This window comes from Procambarus clarkii, chromosome 51 (genome assembly GCF_040958095.1).
Source record: "Procambarus clarkii isolate CNS0578487 chromosome 51, FALCON_Pclarkii_2.0, whole genome shotgun sequence".
Lineage (NCBI taxonomy): Eukaryota > Metazoa > Arthropoda > Malacostraca > Decapoda > Cambaridae > Procambarus > Procambarus clarkii.
Window position 1 is genome coordinate 12,419,888 of NC_091200.1, and position 20,638 is coordinate 12,440,525.

At 40.7% G+C, this 20,638-nt stretch overlaps 1 protein-coding gene across 1 annotated transcript in view; it reads left to right on the forward strand.

Moving 5' to 3' along the window:
* LOC123748546 (WSCD family member AAEL009094-like) overlaps positions 1–20,382 on the forward strand; it is a gene marked incomplete in the record, with an annotated part of 94,907 nt that extends 74,525 nt beyond the window's left edge. Inside the window, 4 exon segments of the mRNA XM_069304016.1 lie at positions 616–774; positions 959–1,081; positions 11,780–11,915; positions 12,585–20,382. Coding sequence (XP_069160117.1) covers positions 616–774; positions 959–1,081; positions 11,780–11,915; positions 12,585–12,982 — 816 coding nt within the window.
* Positions 20,383–20,638: the final 256 nt, after the last annotated feature.

Here is a 20,638-nt window from a genome sequence, read left to right on the forward strand (position 1 = left end):
CATATATATAATACAATGAAAACCATATAATTTCATTAGAAAGTTTGTTGGAAAAAATAAATATCTTACAAAAATTCGTCTTGTTAGGCAACTCTGGCTATTAGGTACGACATATAGACCGATGACGCTACAGAAATTACAACCTATCATTAGAAGACTATTCTATAATAGCCAGTGCAGGTTATACTCGGCTCATCTTCCTAATAAGGCCTTGGGAAGATTTTGTCTCCATCCTCCAACGTGCCTTTCCTCTATTTTCCATCTAAAAAAATATATATTATTATTAGACTTGTTTATTACATAGGCAGTGACAATGTACATCATTACGTACACATCATTGTAGTTTGCAATTTCCTAAGCGTACATGAGCTAGGAAGCGTGGGCAAAAAACTCTCCCATAACATAGTCTAGCCTCGTCGGATTTCAATCAAACAGGTGTAATGTTACCATAAAACTTACTCATTTATAGAGTAAACAAAAGCAAGGTATAAATGAATACTGTAATCCATAGGCTGGATTTCAATCAAGCAGGTGTAATGTCACCATAAACTTATTACTTACTCATTTATTAAGAGTAAACAAAAGCAAGGTTCAAATGAATACTGTAATCCATAGGCAGGAGGCACGTGGGCGTGGACGTCCCGGCGCGGGGGTCGAGGAGCTCGACTCCCTTGGTGTCAAGCCCTGCGGTGGCGGGACCCTCCTGGACCTGCTACTGCTCTTGTATCCTTCCCTGGCTCCGGCAACACCTGGATCAGATACCTACTCCAGCAGGTGAGTCTTGCCTCAAAAGCCGCCACTGACCACCTTCGGCGGTCAGTTTTTTTTCTTTAAGGGGAATTCACCTTTCAGGGGGACGGAGGAAGAGTTAACTTCTTATTCTTTTAAATTAAAATTTTTGTCCTAAAATCTGTACCAGTGAAAGATGTTAATAATTTGTTATTCTGATATTTAACAGGTGACTGGTTATTATTCGGGAAGTGTTTACAAGGACTATGCCCTCATGAAAAATGGGTTTCCAGCCGAGTCTGTCTCTAATGGGTCGGTTGTGGTGGTCAAGACACATGAGTGGGGACCAGAGGTTGGTAACCTATTATACTGATGGCACCGTAGATTTTTCAATATATATATATATATATATATATATATATATATATATATATATGTCGTACCTAGTAGCCAGAACGCACTTTTCAGCCTAATATGCAAGGCCCGATTTGCCTAATAAGCCAAGTTTTCATGAAAATGTTTTTTTCGACTACCTAACCTACCTAACCTAACCTAACTTTTTCGGCTACCTAACCTAACCTAACCTATAAAGATAGGTTAGGTTAGTTGACCAGACCACACACTAGAAATTGAAGGGACGACGACGTTTCGGACCGTCCTGGACCATTCTCAAGTCGATTGTGATGAGGACAGGTAGGGACAGGCATTAAATAAGCAAGAGAGAGCTGAGGAGGAAAGTCAGGTGTAGGGGATAGTAGTAATGAGAACTGCAGCAGGCCTATTGGCCCATACGAGGCAGCTCCTATTATAACCACCGAAGGAGATAGTAATAGGAATAAGAAGAGGATAGCAAGGGAGCGTAGAAGACAGAAAAAGGGAGAAAAGAGAAAGAAAGGGAAAGAGAAAGAAAGAAATGGAAGGGGGAAAGCTTATGTTAAGTCACGTTTGTTAGAAAGATTAGAGCATTTGAGTATATACTGTGAAAGGGAAGAGTCCACAGCAACAAAGCCAGGACTCAAGTTCATGTTGGGTACATTGTTAATGAGAGCCGATTCAACAAGACGGCGTCTGTGTAGAGTAGAGGCAGGAAAGATTATTTTGGAGGAAGACCAATCAATGGGATGATTGGTTAGGTTAGGTAGGGTTGGTTAGGTTCAGTCATATATCTACGTTAATTTTAACTCCAATAAAAAAAAATTGACCTCATACATAATGAAATGGGTAGCTTTATCATTTCATAAGAAAAAAATGAGAGAAAATATATTAATTCAGGAAAACTTGGCTTATTAGGCAAATCGGGCCTTGCATAGTAGGCCGAGAAGTGCGTTCTGGCTACTAGGTACGACATATATATATATATATATATATATATATATATATATATATATATATATATATATATATATATGTATGTATATTGTGACGGTAACGCGTTGGTGTTCGGCTGTTTAAGGCTAGGGGTATGGCCTCGTCACATAGTTATAAAAAAAAAATAGAAAAACTGGAACTTCGTCTGTGGTAAGGTAAGGAGAAGACACACAAAACACAAGTAAACTTTAACAATGAAATTTTAATTACGTTAAATAAATCAAAACATGAAAATAATGCACAAACAAATATGTATAATAAAATCAATGAATCAAAATAATAAGAATACTTAAATGACACAATGAAAGTTACGTTAAGGCAAAATAATAAGAAGTGCAACACAAAAGTTAAGTGGGAGGTGCTGGAATATTGGCTTAAAGCCACCACCTCTCTCAGTACACGCTAACGTCTAGCTGGGAGGAGTGCTGGCTACGAAAGCACGGAACATTCTGAGGACTGATGTTGGGGCGACCCCAGACATCAGGTAGTATTGGGGGCGAGTGCAGGTGCAGCCAGACCGGCGACCAATCAGCGGAGTCGTAGCGATCAACGGGTAGTTTGGTGGTTGGAGTTCGAACAGGTGGCTGGTTGCATACGTTTCTGCTCACCCTGGCAAGCCTTGCTGGTGTTTGTTGTCGTTGTTGGACATTTCTTCCATAGTCTTTTATATAGTTGTGAAGACGTAATTTTGGAGGGAAGAGCAGGCTCAATCTCTTGAAGGAGATTATCGTCACAACTCTCCCCCGAAGCCTGCGGTTCTGGAAGAAGTACGTCGTTATGTGGTGGAGTAATGGATGGAGTTGCTTCTACTTCATAAACTCTGGAGAGATCATGGGCTAAGATGTTGTCAGACTCTTGGTATAGCGTGTCTCCAGGTTGAATTTCTGCAGTTAGCAAGCCCATAGTAGAAGACGTTGAGATGAGAAGTGGGCGTGCTGCAGGAGGTGTAGGGTGGTGTGGTCCGTATTGATGGTGGACCGAGCACTTTTCAGGTGTGGAGTGAAGTGCTGAAGCTTCAGGATGAGGAAGAGTAGCTCCTTGCCAATTGTTCCGTAGATCCTTGTAGCAGTAGTCGCTGACAGGTGTATTCTTCTCGCCTCGTTGCTGCATCACGACACCACCCACGTCGGTACCATTGGCGTCGACATGGAGGATGAAGGGCTTATCTGACGAGGTGAGAGTGGAATTAGAAGAGGGCATAGGAGCACGATTATTATCCTGAAAGCATTTGGGAAGATCATTAAGGATTTTGGAATTAGAAAGCGCCGACTCCTTGTCAGTGCTTTCGGGAGAAGAAGCCGGGATGGTCTCACTGTGGATGTAGGGTTCTGTGAAGGTAGAACAATTAATCAAGACAGTGGGAGGAGTACCATTATATTGCTTCAGGAGGTTGACGTGGCACAGCTGGGTCTTCCGCCGCCTATCTGGAGTCTCTATCACATAATTATTATTATTCCTGCACTCTTTGACGCAGTAGGGTCCTGAAAATTTGTTTTGTAAAGGTGAACCTGGGATAGGGAAATAAGCAAGGACGAAGTCTCCCGGCTTGAATTTTCTTACTTTGCTGGTCTGGTCGTAATGAGTCTTCATTCTCACCTGGGCTTTCAATAGATTATCATGGGCAAAGCGGTGGACTCTCTCTAGAATGTGTTGAAGGTTTTGAAGAAACTGGGGCACATTCTGATGCTCACTGAAGGTGGCATCTCTGAGAGAGTCTTTGAAAGCCTTAAGGGGAGTACGGCACTTACGGCCGTAGAGCACCTCATAAGGAGATACTCCTAGGGACTCATTGGGGAGACTTCTGAAAATACACATTATTAGGTCAATCTGCTTATCCCAATCCTTTGAGGTTTCACTACAAAACTTTTTCAAGAGTGCTTTGATGGTCTGATGACTACGTTCAAGAGAACCCTGTGAAGCAGGATGATAGGGGCTGGACAATACCTGTTTGATGTTGAACTCCTCCAGTGTCCTTTTGAAGAGATCACTGGTGAAGTTGGTGCCACAGTCACTTTGAATCTCCCTGGGAAATCCGTATTGAGTGAAGATCTTCAATAGATGTTTGATAACCGTAGCAGCCGTGATGTTCTTCACTGGAACTGCTATGGGAAATCTGGTGGTAGGACACAGGATGGTTAGGATGTAGGCGTTACCTGAACTGGTCCGAGGTAAAGGACCGACACAGTCTATTATGAGTCTGTGGAAAGGTTCCGCAGGCACCTGTATGGGAATCAGTGGTGCTCTGGGAATGGAGACGTTCGGTTTGCCTGCCATCTGACATGTATGACACTGTTTTACGTACTGTTTGACGTTATTTACCATACCTGGCCAGTAGTAGTCTTGGCGAATCCCATGGTAAGTCTTGTTGAAGCCGTAGTGGGAGAATGCTCCATGGGCCAGGTGTAGAATAGTGGGCCGCAGGCTGGTGGGAATCACAAGTTGTTCGATGTTGGCCCAATCGTCCTCCTCCTTCAGTTTACTGGGTCTATATCTGCGGTAGAGCAAGTCGTTCTCTAGGAAGAACCCAGGAATACTGTCGGGTTGAGTCTCAGCCTGGAAAAACAATGGTGTTAAAGTAAGATCTTCCCTCTGCAACTTACGGAACTCCAACTTGGTCAGATGCGGGGGTAGTTTCTGAGGGTCTTGAGGGACAGCGGTAGCAGTAGAGTCAGCTGGCTGTGGACGTGCGGCTTGTGCACGGGTGGTCACGAGAACCGGAGGAGAAACATCATCACTCTCTTGAACCTCTGCTGGAACATACTCAAGAATAGGGTTACTTGGCACAGAGTTACACACCTGGGGTTTGTCCATGACGATCAGGTTGGTCGGTTGCAGGTCTTCTGCCAAGTCGTTGCCTAGGAGAAGTTGTACTCCAGGCATGGGAAAAGGCTTTTCCCTGACGGCGACTTGGACTTCCCCGTTCACGTAGGGACAATCCAGGTGGACTCTGGCGAGAGGGTATGGAGTAGTAGCAGTGAGGTCAGTGATGAAGACCGTTTCCCCGGTGTAGACTATGTTGGGCACAGCCGACTTCAAGATGATCGATTGTAGAGCCGCTGTGTCCCTCAAGATCTTCAATTTGAAACGTCCCTCCGGATTTGAACCGTTGGCAGAGACAGTTCCAGTATACAGGTGGTTACTGAAAAGAGAAAGATCATTAACATCAACACCAACATTCATCACAGGCTTACCGGACTTAGGAGGAGTTGGTTTGGGTCGTTGTTGGTCAGTGGTTCCCTTGTATTGAGACTTACCACACTTGTCTATGGTATGTCCATAGAGTCTACAATACTTGCAGTACAGTTGTGAACCAGCTTGATCGGGGCTCACCTTCTCGTAACTGTACCACGACTTCTTACTGGAGGATGGTTCAGGTGTCAGCCGGTGGATGAGGCTGTAAGTGTCAGCCGACTTAGCACACTTCAGGTAGTCGGTTTCTTCTTTATCTGCTAAGTAGAGGCGGACAGGAGGCGGCACACGTCTCAAGAATTCTTCAACAAGCATCAGGTTGACGAGTTCTGTAAAAGTAGAGACATGTGCTGCTTCCAGCCATTTCATGAAATACCTCCGTTTCGTGTTAGCAAACTCAAGGAAGGTAGTGGTACTTGCCTTCAGGTGGTCACGGAATTTCCTTCTATAACTTTCTGTGGAAAGTAGGTAGGCGTCCAACACTGCTTGTTTCAGAGTGTAGTAGTCATTCTCAGACGCCAAAGTACTGAGTGTGACTGCAGCTCTACCTGTAAGATGGACTCTGAGAAGTGTGGCCCATTGGTCGACAGGCCAACTGAGTTGATTAGCAAGGGTTTCAAAGGTGGTGAAAAAAACATCAACTTCTGCTTCTACAAAGGATGGCATTAACTTACTTGCATGTGATATATTAAAACTGACGGGAAGATTGGCAGTAGCTTGTTGGCGTTGAGTGAAGTGGGAAGTTTCCAAGGCGATTTCACGTTGACGACACTCTAGAGCCAGAGTCGCTTGTTGCTTGTCATGTTCGCGTTGCATCTCCAACTCGCGTCGTTTGGTTTCAAGCTGTACTCGTTCCCGCTCCTGGAGTAGTGCAACCTCACGTTCTTGGAGGGCGAGTCCTCGTTCGTGTTCTTCTCTCCTCAAAGCAGCTTCACGTTCTCTGAGGGTGATTTCTCGTTCTTGTTCTTCCCTCCTCAAAGCAGCTTCGCGTTCTTGTTCTTCTCTTCGTATGGCAGCAGCTCGTTCTTGTTGTTCGAGGGCTTCCCTTTGCTGTTCGCGGGCTTCCTTTTGCTGCTCACGTTCAATCTTAGCCAGCTCTAGTTTAAGTTTCATCGTTGCCAAGTCAGTTTTATCTGCAATATAGTAAGTTTCATGAGTTTCAGAGTCTATCTTACCTTGCTCTAAATAGTAATCCAGCAACAGGTTGTGTAGGTCATTTTTGTTGGCTTGATAGGGAACTTCTAGTTGATACTCATGTGCAAGAGTTTGTAGTTCAGTCCTCTTGGCACGACTTAAAGTCCCTATTTCACCTGCTGGATTTGCACGAAAAGTTTGGAGACGAAACATGGTGAAATTAGCAAATAAAGGTACACGAATGTTCAATAATGAAATGTCAGAAACAGGACAACGTGGCAACTGGTACCTATCCTGTGTGATCTTTAACAATTAACGTTAAGTGAAAGATATTAAATGATTAAATGAAATCAAGGGCGCAGGAAATCTTGTACCCGGTACTCATGTAAGAGAATAAGGGCAAGAAAATTCTACTAACAAATGAAACAAAGTTTCGAAAACAAATGAAACAGTTAAATGCTTCAAAAGTAAAATTGGTAGTCCAAGGATGTAGGCATACCTTGCCAAGTCTCTATAGGACATAAAGCAAGTTTTTCCCACTGAATTTAATATGATACTTACAGAATTAGCGAACTTTTGTGCTCTGAAAAAATAAGCTAATTCCCTACCATTGTATGTATCATCATCTCTGACTGACGTGTAGGGGTGCGAGGTGTCAACTGGTGACGAGAACTGCTGCTGAGGTCCCAATTCAGCAACTAAAGTTCGAGCTAGAGGAACTATGGCCCTCTTTGTCCTCCTACAGTCAGATTGCAGAAGATTGGGTACTCTTGACCCGGGGCAGACCACAGTACCAGGGTACCAATATGATGATCTGTCAGAATGAGAAATATTCAAGGGACATAGATGGTAAATACGAGTAATAACATGGAGGGAGAGATGACCAATTAAGAGTATGACTGAGGCCTACAGTCACCACGTAATCCAAAGTTGTCTCACCTTCACTATATGTTACTCTCGTAATGCACAATACACCGCACCTTATAAAAAATGAAATTGAATGAAAAATAGTAAAGCTACGTTAACAAAGTTAAATACGCTTACCATAAATTACCACTTGGCACCAGTACCTGAGTTAAGCTCCTAGGACAGGCCCCCATATAACTTGTGACGGTAACGCGTTGGTGTTCGGCTGTTTAAGGCTAGGGGTATGGCCTCGTCACATAGTTATAAAAAAAAAATAGAAAAACTGGAACTTCGTCTGTGGTAAGGTAAGGAGAAGACACACAAAACACAAGTAAACTTTAACAATGAAATTTTAATTACGTTAAATAAATCAAAACATGAAAATAATGCACAAACAAATATGTATAATAAAATCAATGAATCAAAATAATAAGAATACTTAAATGACACAATGAAAGTTACGTTAAGGCAAAATAATAAGAAGTGCAACACAAAAGTTAAGTGGGAGGTGCTGGAATATTGGCTTAAAGCCACCACCTCTCTCAGTACACGCTAACGTCTAGCTGGGAGGAGTGCTGGCTACGAAAGCACGGAACATTCTGAGGACTGATGTTGGGGCGACCCCAGACATCAGGTAGTATTGGGGGCGAGTGCAGGTGCAGCCAGACCGGCGACCAATCAGCGGAGTCGTAGCGATCAACGGGTAGTTTGGTGGTTGGAGTTCGAACAGGTGGCTGGTTGCATACGTTTCTGCTCACCCTGGCAAGCCTTGCTGGTGTTTGTTGTCGTTGTTGGACATTTCTTCCATAGTCTTTTATATAGTTGTGAAGACGTAATTTTGGAGGGAAGAGCAGGCTCAATCTCTTGAAGGAGATTATCGTCACAATATATATGTATATATATGTATATATATGTATATATATGTATATATATGTATATATATGTATATATATGTATATATATATATATATATATATATATATATATATATATATATATATATATATATATATATATATATATACGTATCATATGTGTGTATGTATATATATGTATATATATGTGTATATATATATATATATATATATATATATATATATATATATATATATATACGTATCATATGTGTGTATGTATATGTATACGTATATATAAATTTATATATATATATAAGTATAACTGATTTATTTTTTATTTTTTTATTAATTATGAGACAAATATAGAGATTTCATGCTATATGACGGAATTGCAGTCTCTCCAGTCTGTTTCCACAAGCCGCCACTACATCAGACTATCCTGAGTGGATTGTCGGCTTTGACTCATGGAGTAACAAAAAAGCCTGCTCTGAAAGAAGCATTTTATGCCACTCAGTCCCATCTTTATTAACACTTGACCAAAATACTATATGTATTGTACTTAAGGTGGTCTTTCAGAAATTCTGTAAAATTCTATTGTGTTCTGTCCACAAAATTCTATATTTAAGCATTTAAAGACATTTATATGTAGATAGTTAAAAAAAACAGCGTTGAATGTAATGAAACCCCATTTTCTGGGTGAGACCCGGAGGCTCCCCGGAGCTTTACCGGCTGATATGCTAATGTCAGACTTTGGCATCAGTCATGTGTATGGAGTTCTAGGGCCTACCGGGGACCACGGCCAGAACCTGGCCCCCTCAGAGAGGCAAGGAGCTCAATGGCCTATAGAAACCCCCGTGTGGTAGGAAGCATTCTATGTCTGCCATCGACTGGGTCAAGCATCCAGAAAGGTAAGCATTCCAAAACAAACCCCTATTTTGGTGAAAATTGCTACCTAAAGCCGAACTAGTGGATAGAACTCTTCAACAGAAAACAAGGAAACTAGTATGACGTCATACGTCACCGCGCCGCTGTCTGCGTAGCTCCCCCCTCCCCGGGAGGGGGAAGGGGGAGCCCCAGACCTCCCACGCCGGCTATCCACCCATCAGTTCTGAGGCTGGATGTCAAAACACGCGAAAAAACGCCGACCGGAGGGAGGGTTGCCGGGGAGCCTCCAGGTCTCGCCCAGAAAATGGCGTTTCATTACATTCAACGCTGGTTTTCTGGGGGGAGCCCCGTCGGCTTCCCGGAGCTAACTACCCACAGAGGAAGGTCAAAGGGACAGAACCGGGAGGCGGACACCACGCACCCCCCCACGGAAGTGAGACAACCGGCAGCAAACGCCAACCCAAGGCGCCACAGCCCCGAAAAGCCCTGGGAACAACACGAGAACAACAAGCAGCAAGGGCCCCCGCACGAACACCAAAAAACCATGCCCGAAAGACCACAAGGCCACGTCGCCCAGACGGCAGCGAAGCCACGAACGCCACAGGCATGAGGGAAGAACACAGGCAGCTTAGCCTCAAGAACATGGCTGACCACCCGGAACACCATCACCCGCAAACCGGGAAGAACAGAACCGGATCAACGCAAAATGCGCTCCGGACCCAAACGCCGTGGCACGCAAACAACAGCGGAGGGCCGCCACTGAACACAAAACACGACACACCCCCGGCCCGACCAACGAAGCACCAACAACCCTGGACCCCTCCAGAACGCAGCAGCCCCACCCTGCGCCAGAAAAGATGGAGACTGCTGCCACCGAACAACCAAAACGCTAAAACCGAAGGAGCAAGAAAACCCAGCGACTCGACCCCCAGAGGCAAAGGCCAAAAGGAAAGAGCCGACGAAAAAACACACCGGAACCGAAGGGGCACTACCAACCGAGGAGAAGACAGAGCACGCTGACCAGAGACCAGGATGGTGCAAGCGGCGCACGAACAGGCCGGAGGTGAAACAACGCACAAGGCAGCTTACTAACGGTGCAGAAGCAACACCAAGACCGAAAGCAAGCTGAAGCGGCTCCGCCAGTGCCACATGAAAAGAGGCGACAGTATGTGGCAAGACGACGGCCCCCAACCCCCACCAGAAAACTAAGCCGAGAGTAAACCAAGCTAACAAGAGTAACCACCGAAGAAGGGACAAGAAAAGGAAGGACCGCCAAAATACTCCATACTGCCGCCAAGAGAAGCACGCAGATGGGACACCTACCACTTAGCCACCCGACCACCAACCGGAGGCGAGACCGCGAGGCAGAACATAAGCAGCCCCGACAAGGCCCTTCCGAGCCCAGGAAAAGGCGGAGCCGCGGGAAGATCTCGGGCGCGACCACCGAAACCCAGACGGCACAAGGAGATGGAACGAAGGCAGACCCCCCACCAGGTAGATAAACAAAAAGAAAAAGAAAACCCCGCAAGAGGACAGCGTACCCAAGCGGAACAGAGCCGGCCGCTATGATTGGTAAAGACAAGCTGCACAGTACCCTGCACCCCACCAGTGCAAAAACTGCCCCTTACTCTAAGGCGAACAAGGGAGACAGAACACCCGAGCACACAAAGAGCAGCCGAAAACCAAGCAGTAAACGGCCAAGCAGGGGCAGGACCCAAGGAACTTGTGGAAGGCGGCCCCAAGCCCCAAGGGCAGTACTTACAGGGCACCTAGGGAAGGGAACCCTAGGCGCATGCAGCCCGAGTACTGGAGAATCACTCCCGGCTCACGCACCACCTAGAAAACAGACACCACACTCAAGGTACAGTGCTGAAACAACCACTGGAGCCGGACCACATAACCGGTGTCTATAGCATCAGCCGAAGAACTGATGGGTGGATAGCCGGCGTGGGAGGTCTGGGGCTCCCCCTTCCCCCTCCCGGGGAGGGGGGAGCTGCGCAGACAACGGCGCGGTGACGTATGACGTCATACTAGTTTCCTTGTTTTCTGTTGAAGAGTTCTATCCACTAATTCGGCTTTAGGTAGCAATTTTCACCAGAATAGGGGTTTGTTTTGGAATGCTTACCTTTCTGGATGCTTGACCCGGTCGATGGCAGACATAGAATGCTTCCTACCACACGGGGGTTTCTATAGGCCATTGCTCCCCTTGCCTCCAGGTTCTGAGGGGCCAGGTTCTGGCCGTGGTCCCCGGTAGGCCCTGGAACTCCATACACATGACTGATGCCAAAGTCTGACATTAGCATATCAGCCGGTAAAGCTCCGGGGAGCCGACGGGGCCCCCCCAGAAAATGGGGTTTCATTACATTCAACGCTGTTTTTTTTAACTATCTACATATAAATGTCTTTAAATGCTTAAATAAACATGATTCATTGGTATTGGTGACTCATACAGAAATAAACAGTTGTTCATGTAATATAGGCAATTGTTCTCATTTCTTACACTGTACTGAAGGAGAAGGGCAAATGGTGAAGTCTCTCCATGAACAACTGGGTTTCAACTATTCAAATCTTTTGGTGAATGTGTAAATTCCATTCCAGAATCTATAATTTTTAATTATAGAGTCTATAAATAAGAAGCCTAGGTCTAAGGGCATTATAATTAAGACATCTGAGACAAGGGAATTTTTATTTGTTTTATCCATTTTCCCCAGATACGGAAAACATTTTCCCGAGCTGTGTTAGTGATGAGAGATCCATACTTGGCTATCCAGGCAGAATTTAATCGGCAAAGTGGTGGTCACATTGGTCATGCTCAACCTGACAAGTACACAAGAGATGGAGGTCACTGTAAGTTCATATGTAACAAGTCCAAAATAGATTATTGTACATACTGTATTTCTAATAATGTTTTTATCAGTACAGTATTTGAATAATCTGGCCATTCGTTTTTTAAGTAGTTTTAGCAGCATTTTTTAATTTAGTTACCATGTTTTATATCCATAATTTTGTTCATTTGTTCCATTTATTGATATGATTCAATGGTGGCAGTGGAATGCTCACTGCTCACTTATAAAAGCCCTCTACACCCTCCACAATAAAATGGAAGATGATTTGGGACTGGGGACTCATCTTCCTACTATTAAGTGCCTCCCTGTCTTGTAAACATGAGAAATATTGTGTATAAATTGTAATTATGATGAGGCTGGACTTCATTTGTTGAAACTGATGAATGTGTTGCCTAATTGCTATAGGCTTACATATATTTAATGGATTTGTTTTAGTTTTATTGTGCTTCGAGGCAAAAGGGTACAATCTCAGAACTGGTGCCTCCAGTATTGTCAAGGTATAGAATATTTTCACAAGATTTTATAACAAAATACTAGACATGCCAATAAATATCAAAGATGAAATAGATTCAACTCATTAAATAGCACAGATATTATCAGTTTTTTTATCATAATCTCAAGTTTAAAAACTTCATTTGTTAATCATTCATAAGATTATAAATATTTTCAGACTGGGAAAAGTTTGTGACAAACAAAGCTTTGGCATGGATGAACACAACTCTTGATTGGTTGAAATTTGAAGGTCCACTACATTTAGTTTTCTACGAGGACCTCTTGGATAATCTACCAGAGGAGATGAGAAGAATACTAGAGTTCCTCGATTTGGAAGTCACCGAAAATAATTTTGACTGCATGATAAGACATCAAGATGGAATATATAAGCGGAGGAGGAGGCCATTGAATTTTGATCCATTTACTCCTAAATTACGAAAATTAGTCGACAGATGCAAACGTTTAGTAGACCAAGCAGTAAGGGAAGTTTTAGCTGGTGGTGATGTGAAATTGGTTTTAAATAATCTGAACTATTTAAACGATAGCAATGGAAATCAGAAATCTGTAACAAGATGATGATCAGAATACAGATGTTTTTGTCATAATGTCAGTCAACCTATGTAGTGATTATCATTAGTCTGTATATTATATCAATTTATATTTCCTGTATAGCTGTGTGATATTACATTGATTGAAATTTATCATATTATGTATTATAAATGTGAACTTTCTTTTGTGATATTTAATATTTTAAGTTATATGTAGCCACAAAGCCTTGTCCTCAGAAACAACCACCATTGAGAGGTGGCTGTGACAGAAAAGCTTCTTGGTAGCTATGTCGGCATATGCTACTTTAACTATTCTCATATTTTCTTTTTCCCTTCTTACATTTATGTAAGCCTATTTTACTCTAGTTCTATATACAATAACATTCTTTATCCTCCATCCTCTTATCCATTAATTCATGTGTCCATCCTCAGTATATTTGTTCTGTTTCATCCTATGCACACTATTTTTAATGTTCTTTTAACCATTCCACTGATAGATGATGATAATTATAATAATAATGTTTATTCAGGTAAAAGTACTGTACATACATTCAAAATGAGTTACAAACAGAATGTTGGATTTCTAGATATAGCTAGTACATATTTTGCCTAAAGCCACTAACACGCACAGCGTTTTGGGCAAGATGTGGGAAAAAAACTTAAAACTAATTGAGATCAAAAGCATAAATTGAATTGAAAAGGGGAAAAAAAGAAACAAAAATTATAATAATACATGATGGATGGAACAGCAGAAATTGAAGCAGAACAGCAGAAGTAATTTTAACTAAATAAGCAGAAGACTACAATTTTCTTTAAGTTTATACATAACAGATATCAGCAATTATACAAGTTAGTCTATAATCAATATAGTTTGAAAATAGCAAGAAATAGGTTGACATTTAGGAGGTAAGGTAGGTTACACGGTGTTGGTTAGTTTTCTCCTAAACTGGTTGAGAGGGATAATCTTTGATGTGATTGGGAAGGTCAGTCCACATTCTGGGTCCCTTGATTTGCAGAGTATTTCTAGTTTGGTTAAGTTGCACTCTTGGAATATCAAATAGGTATTAGTTTTTAGTGTGGTGCCCATGGGTTCTGTTTCAACCTTCTAGGAAGTGTTTAAGGTCAGAATTGGCATTAGAGTTCAGAGTTTTAAATATATAGAGTATACTTGAGAGGATGTGCAGTGACTTAATATCTAACATATTCAAAGATGTAAGTAACAGGGCCGAGTGCAGTCTGGGGCCAGAGTTTGTTATTGTTCTGATAGTAGATTTGTGTTGAGTAATTAGAGGATGTAGATGATTTCGGGTAGTAGAACCCCAAGCACAGATACCATAATTGAGATAAGGATAGATGAGAGAGTAACAGAGAGTTACCTGAGCAGGGCGAGGGACATAATACAGTATTTAATTTGAGAAAAAATGCCAACTAGTTTAGAAACTTTTTTTTTTTGCTATATTTTCAATGTAGCCCTGGAAATTCAGCTTGTTATCAATGATAACAAGGAATTTATGTAACAAGGAACACCAAGGAATTTATTATCTACTTTGTTACTAATGTGGATATTGTTAATTCTGAGATTTATTTGATCTGAGGATTTATTACCAAACAAAATATAGAAGGTTTTGTCAAATGTTAAGGGTGAGTTTGTAAGCAGTTAGCCAAAGATGGACTTTGTTTAATTCAGTATTCACTGTGTCATTCAGAATAAGAGGATTAGGACTGGAGAAAATGAAGGTTGTGTCATCAGCAAATAATTAGGGTTGAGACGTTGAGAGGCATTTGGAAGGTCATTAATGTAGATGAGAAAGAGGAGAGGGCTAAGTATACTGCCCTGTGGAACACCAATGTTGATGGGTAGGGTGGGAGAATTAGAATCATTCACAGAGACATACTGGAGCCTGTCACTAAGGTAAGACTGAAGGTATTAGAGAGAGTGACCTCTGACTCCATAATGATGTAATTTAAGAAGGTTGTGGGGGTTGACAGTGTCAAAAATGTTATGTTGGTCAACAAATAACCCAACAGGGGAACTCATTTTTATCAAGAGCTGCATGCATCATGTTAATCATACTAATCAGTGCATCATTGGTGCTTTTTGGGGGTCTGAAGCCATATTGGCAAGAGCTAAGTATATTGTGTTATGCTAGATAAGAGTAACACTGCTTGTAGATTAGCTTTTTAGATATTTTACACAGGGTTGGCAGAATTTATATAGGTCTGAAATTGTTGACATCAATGAGATCACCACATTTATGGACTAGGGTTACTCTTGCTTTTTTTTAGAATATCAGGAAAGGTTTGGAGTTCAAGTGATTTGTTACTGTACTCTGTAGAAGTAGAATACTGTATATACTCAGCTATGGCAAAAATTGGAGAAAATTATATACTGTATTCCATAAGGTGATGAGACGTTGAAATAACCTACTGTTATGAGAAAAACTCAGTCACTTTTTTCAGTTTCAATTCTATGAATTTAGTAATTAATGGCTGCTTAATAACTTCAAATTTAACAACAAATTAATAAAATAATATGGTAAATCTTTCTTTAACTTTGTCATTGTGTGGATTTCATGAAACTATATTGCCTTCTTTCAATTTATCATTTTTTATATTATGGTGTTCACCATTATCTAATCATTAATTCCACATGGGAATTTGTTAATGTGTTGTTAATGCCTTGTTTCAAGAACTTCTATCAAAAGCATTACTTTGATTCTGATAATGTGATCAGTAATAGTTTTGGCATCAAATTCAACTAAGTTGCTCTGTTCTTGAGTTTGACTTTACTGCCCACTATAAATTCATTCTGGATTGTAATTCATTAAATTTCAGGATTAAGTTTCTTTGTGTTAGTTTATTGTACAATGTATTTAATTTATTAATGATATTCAGGAATCCAAAGTTTTATCCCACATGTAAAAATATAGTTTTGGAAACTACAGTACCAGTACTACTACCCATAAACATATAAATTCATCAAGCAGACTACACAGTGTTTTATTAACACCAACACTACAAGTCTGTTACAGGAATAAGAAGAGTTTTCCCAATATTGTACTGGCTATTACTTGTACCTGTTACTTTACCTATTCTTATTTCATATCGTGCTCACTATTATTTTCCCCTTTTAATTATTTAACTAATTTTTTTCCAATGTGTACTGTAAAAAAATAATAATATTAATAATTATAAACATCCAGGTATAAGAGGTAAGAAATGGGTCATTCCATCCTCCAATCTCTTCATGTAAATTTAATTATGTATATATTTGTTCTTTACTTTTCATTAGTATATGTACAGTACTTTTTCATCTCTTCTCCCAAGCTTCTCCCATTCTCACTTGTATCTCATTTCTTTCTTTGTGCCCTCGTACTCTTGCATCTAATGCCATTTTATCTTCTCTATTACACTCGTCTGTCTCTCCTGCATATAATCTTACATAAAGACTCATTTCATTCACTAATTTAAATTCTTTTTTAGATTCAATAGCTAGATATAGATATACAATACAATAATACAATTTTTAGATACAATAAACACTTTATGATGATACACAGGCACTTGGTTGAGTACTTGAGCTCCCACTTCCTTAAATGTTGAAGAATCCTTGCTAGTGCAATAATATCAAAGTATTAATAGATAGTTGAATTTGAATATACAGTACTGTACTGTATTGTACCATTTTACCTAAATAGGATTTTCTCAATCAAGTTTTGCAATTTTTTGTTCTAAAACATAACTAAAGACCATTATGTCATGTTTCCGAATCAAACCATGTGCCTGACAAATGCTTCAAAAAATATTGGACAAACGACGATTTATTCAACATTTTACCAAGAATAGAACTGTAGTCAAATAACCTACTTCCTTGTGCAATTTAATTAGATAAATTTTTTTTTTATTTTCACAATAATTTAGGTATAATTTGTTTTCAAAGTTCATTCTACTTTATAGTAGAACGAAATCTAAAAAAAAAAGAGTACACAGTTGTCATCAAAGAAATATGTGATACATAATAGATTTTATAACTGTGTAGACCACTCCTAATTGTAATTATTGCAGAGTTCTGTGATATAGACTTCTAGAAACCTCATGGGAAACTAGACAATATTTAATTAAATAGGTATATAATTGTACCTTCTTGCAGATAAGTGTAAGCCATTAAAATGGTGATTCTGGTGAAACTTTATATTTAATGCATTGTCTGTCCGTAAAAAAGTGAGCTTTTAGCAGTAAGTTTAGTATAAGAATATTTCATATTGTCTAGAGAAAACATCTGATCTTGCTGGTAGTTAGTTTAGTTCATTTATTATGCACCCCATACCCATCTTGTGGGCGGTAGTGGAAAGGGTTACAGCGGCACATAATGGGCTCAGGGACTGAACCCCACAATTCATTTAGCTAAGCAAGTTACAATCTTGATGAGCTAGTTACAAAATTCAATACAAGTTGTCACATCAACAATGGGTTCGAGATCGACCTCAAGTACAGTTGATGAATGTACCAGATGTTCACACTAATGCAGTCTGAATACTGGAATGCAGTACTGTAATATAGTTATTTTCTAATCACACACTTATTTAATATATTTAATTGGGCTTATTGAATTTCAAGTTTGTTTCAAATTAAGTTAGACAAAATATATATAATTGTTAAGAAAATAAATTAGTTAGTATCTATAGTAAGGGTACAAAGTAAGCTAATCAGTGATAAACAGTTTTCCCTTTCCATGTTCTTGCTCTGAACTATCATCAGTATTCCAGCCCACAAATGTGCAAGGTTGACAATTGCAATAGCTGAAGTATGCCTAACCACTGTAATTTATATAATAAATTATGATAATACACCATAACTTTAAGGATACAAAGTACAGTACAGTAGAGGGAAAATGTAACCTGTTGCCTTTTTAATTATTGGTACCATTAGTGTGTCATTGATATTTGTATCAAGATAAAGAAATGATATTTAAGGCTCTAATATAAACCATAGTTTATAATAGACTCTTATACTAGGTAAAATTGCATTAAAGTAGATCCATCATTTTGTAAAATGACATTTTATTGTACATTCTTATATTAAGGTTTTATCATGGAAGACAGTTAATGACTTCAGTCTGTTTGGTCTCCTCAGCACCACTAATGTCCTGTTGAGTCTTATCAAGCACTCTTTGCTTGGTGAAAAGAATAGTGTAATCAAGGTTTCCTGGGTCCCCACAGAGTCGTATCTAGAAACTATGCTCACTACTCACCTATCTTACTAGGGCATCCAGCAACAGGCAGTGTACATAGTTTTCCTGGCTAGGTGCCTTCTTTTGATAATTACAGTCCAGTACTTATTTATCTTACTATGGATTTATTTTCACCCAACACTGATCCAGCTGCTTCACTGCTCTTTTTACTCGTTATGTGCATTTGTATATTTGTCAAGGTAGTCTTAGGGGTTCACTTGTAGTGCTAGAATCTTCAGTCATAAACCATTAGCCATATTATATTAACCTATCACAATTTCTGTAATCCACCCAAGCAATGTTCTACATAATATGAGAAAGAGACTTGCAAACACCAGTGGGTTTTTACATATTTTAATTAAAAAATATAAAACATTATTCACTGCCGCATCACATGCATAAATAGTCACTATAGCCCTGTCTGTATAATTTTCTGTAAAGAGAAAAACTGTACACATACCAAACAGAAAATGATTATCATTCACTAATCAAGAATGAATGAATTATTATATAAAAAAGAAATGAGTACTGTATTACGTTTACAAAAAAAATTAATAAATAAAGAGTTCGGAATTATTCACCTCATCAGCCATTAACACACAATGAAATGCATCATTCTTGGTGTTAAATTAGATTTATTCATGCTTCTTAAGTAAATGCTCCACAAATGAATAAAGCTGTCTTTCACTCTCCAAATAATATCAATGTAGACTCTCTCATCATTCCTATTTCATACACCTTGCCTTGCCAACTCTCACCATCAGGGCAATGCAGATCCAACAATAATTCCCTCGGTCTCTGACCAGTCTGACTAGCCACCGTCACACCTCCCCTGTCTTCAAAGTCGCACTGTACAACATGCCCTTTGCCTACATTACCATCTGTGGTCCTGGTGCACGAGTCTCTGCATTCTGCCTGCATCCCAGCTGTTGCTGAATGTAGGTGTTCCACCAGTGACCTAGGACACTACGACCACATTCTTACATTGCTACAACTACCCTGCATAGTCTTAGTGATCAAGCCCATGCGCACACTGCCTGGGGTCCGTCTAATTACCACAAGTTACACAAGCTTCACAAAGCTTCAGAAAGCTTCCTGGCAATACGTTAGTAATGAATAAATATGATAGGTTAGGCTGACCTAACCTAAACTAACCTAACCTAACCTAACCTAACCTAACCTAACCTAACTTAACCAAACCAAACCTAACCAAACTTAACCTAACTGACGCTTGGATCGTCGACTTTATTTGGTGTCACCAGCTCTTTATTTTCGTCTAATTTCTTAATAAAAATATATTTTTTCAGATTAAAATTATGTTTTCTCGTGTTGTACATTCAGCACCAACATTATAATGAGTAAATATATCATATTTATTCATTACTAACGTATTGCCAGGAAGCTTTCTGAAGCTTGTGTAGCTTGTGGTAATTAGACGGACCGCACCCCTGGACACTGGTAGTGCAGTTTTGATCTGGTGCCAGGATGCAGGCAGCATGCAGATGGGTTTGTGAACCAGGCTCTTAGGAGGCAACGTAGAGGTCGAAATGGACGTGATTGATGCTTCCTGGATTGTTGGTAGGTCAGATCCTGTGCAAATATGCAGGCAGTATGCAGATGAGCTTGTGCACCAGGACCCAAGAAGGTGATGTAGGAGAACCTGATTTACCTGAGGGCCACTATCCCCTAGTGGCCTCGACGAGGACATGAAGCCAGCGGCTTGTAGAAGGTCCCCCCCCCCCACCCCATTTGCCTTGATTATCTTTTCCAGGTATATTTTAACTCAACACAGTTTTGGCATTTACGGCTTCGGCGGGTAGGCAGTTCCATGGGTTAATAACCTACCTTACCTTGAGGGTAAGGTAGGTTATTAACCCTGGGGGTGAAAAAGCATCTCCTGTTCTCGGTGCTACATTGTGGCTTGCTGAACTTGAAACCGTTGCTCCTAGTTTGTTACATGTTACATAAGACTATATTCGGATCAACATCCTCCAACATGTTCAGTATTTTGAAAGTCTCAATGAAATCCACCCTGTTATGCCTGGTTTGCAGTGTTGTTAGCCCTGTGGCCTTCAAGCATTTCTGATAAGTGAGATGACTTAGTTCTGGAATGACTTTTATTGCCCAGTGTTGCATCTCCAGAGCAGCTATGTCCTGAAAATGAAGTCTCCATGCTTGGATACAGTAATCTAAGTGGGGAGGGAGGGAGGGAATTGTCAGGGGAAAGCACCAAGCCATTACGACTATATAGTACTTGGAAGGGGTCAGGATAAGGATTTGGGATGGGACAGGGGGAAGGAATGGTGCCCAACCACTTGGACGGTCGGGGATTGAACGCAGATATGCACGAAGCGAGACTGCCATCCAGCCCAGAACAGATATATGTGGTCATCGTTTCCTGGGTTGCTGGTGAAGCATGTAGATCTGGTACCAATTGAGACACAGGCAGTGCGG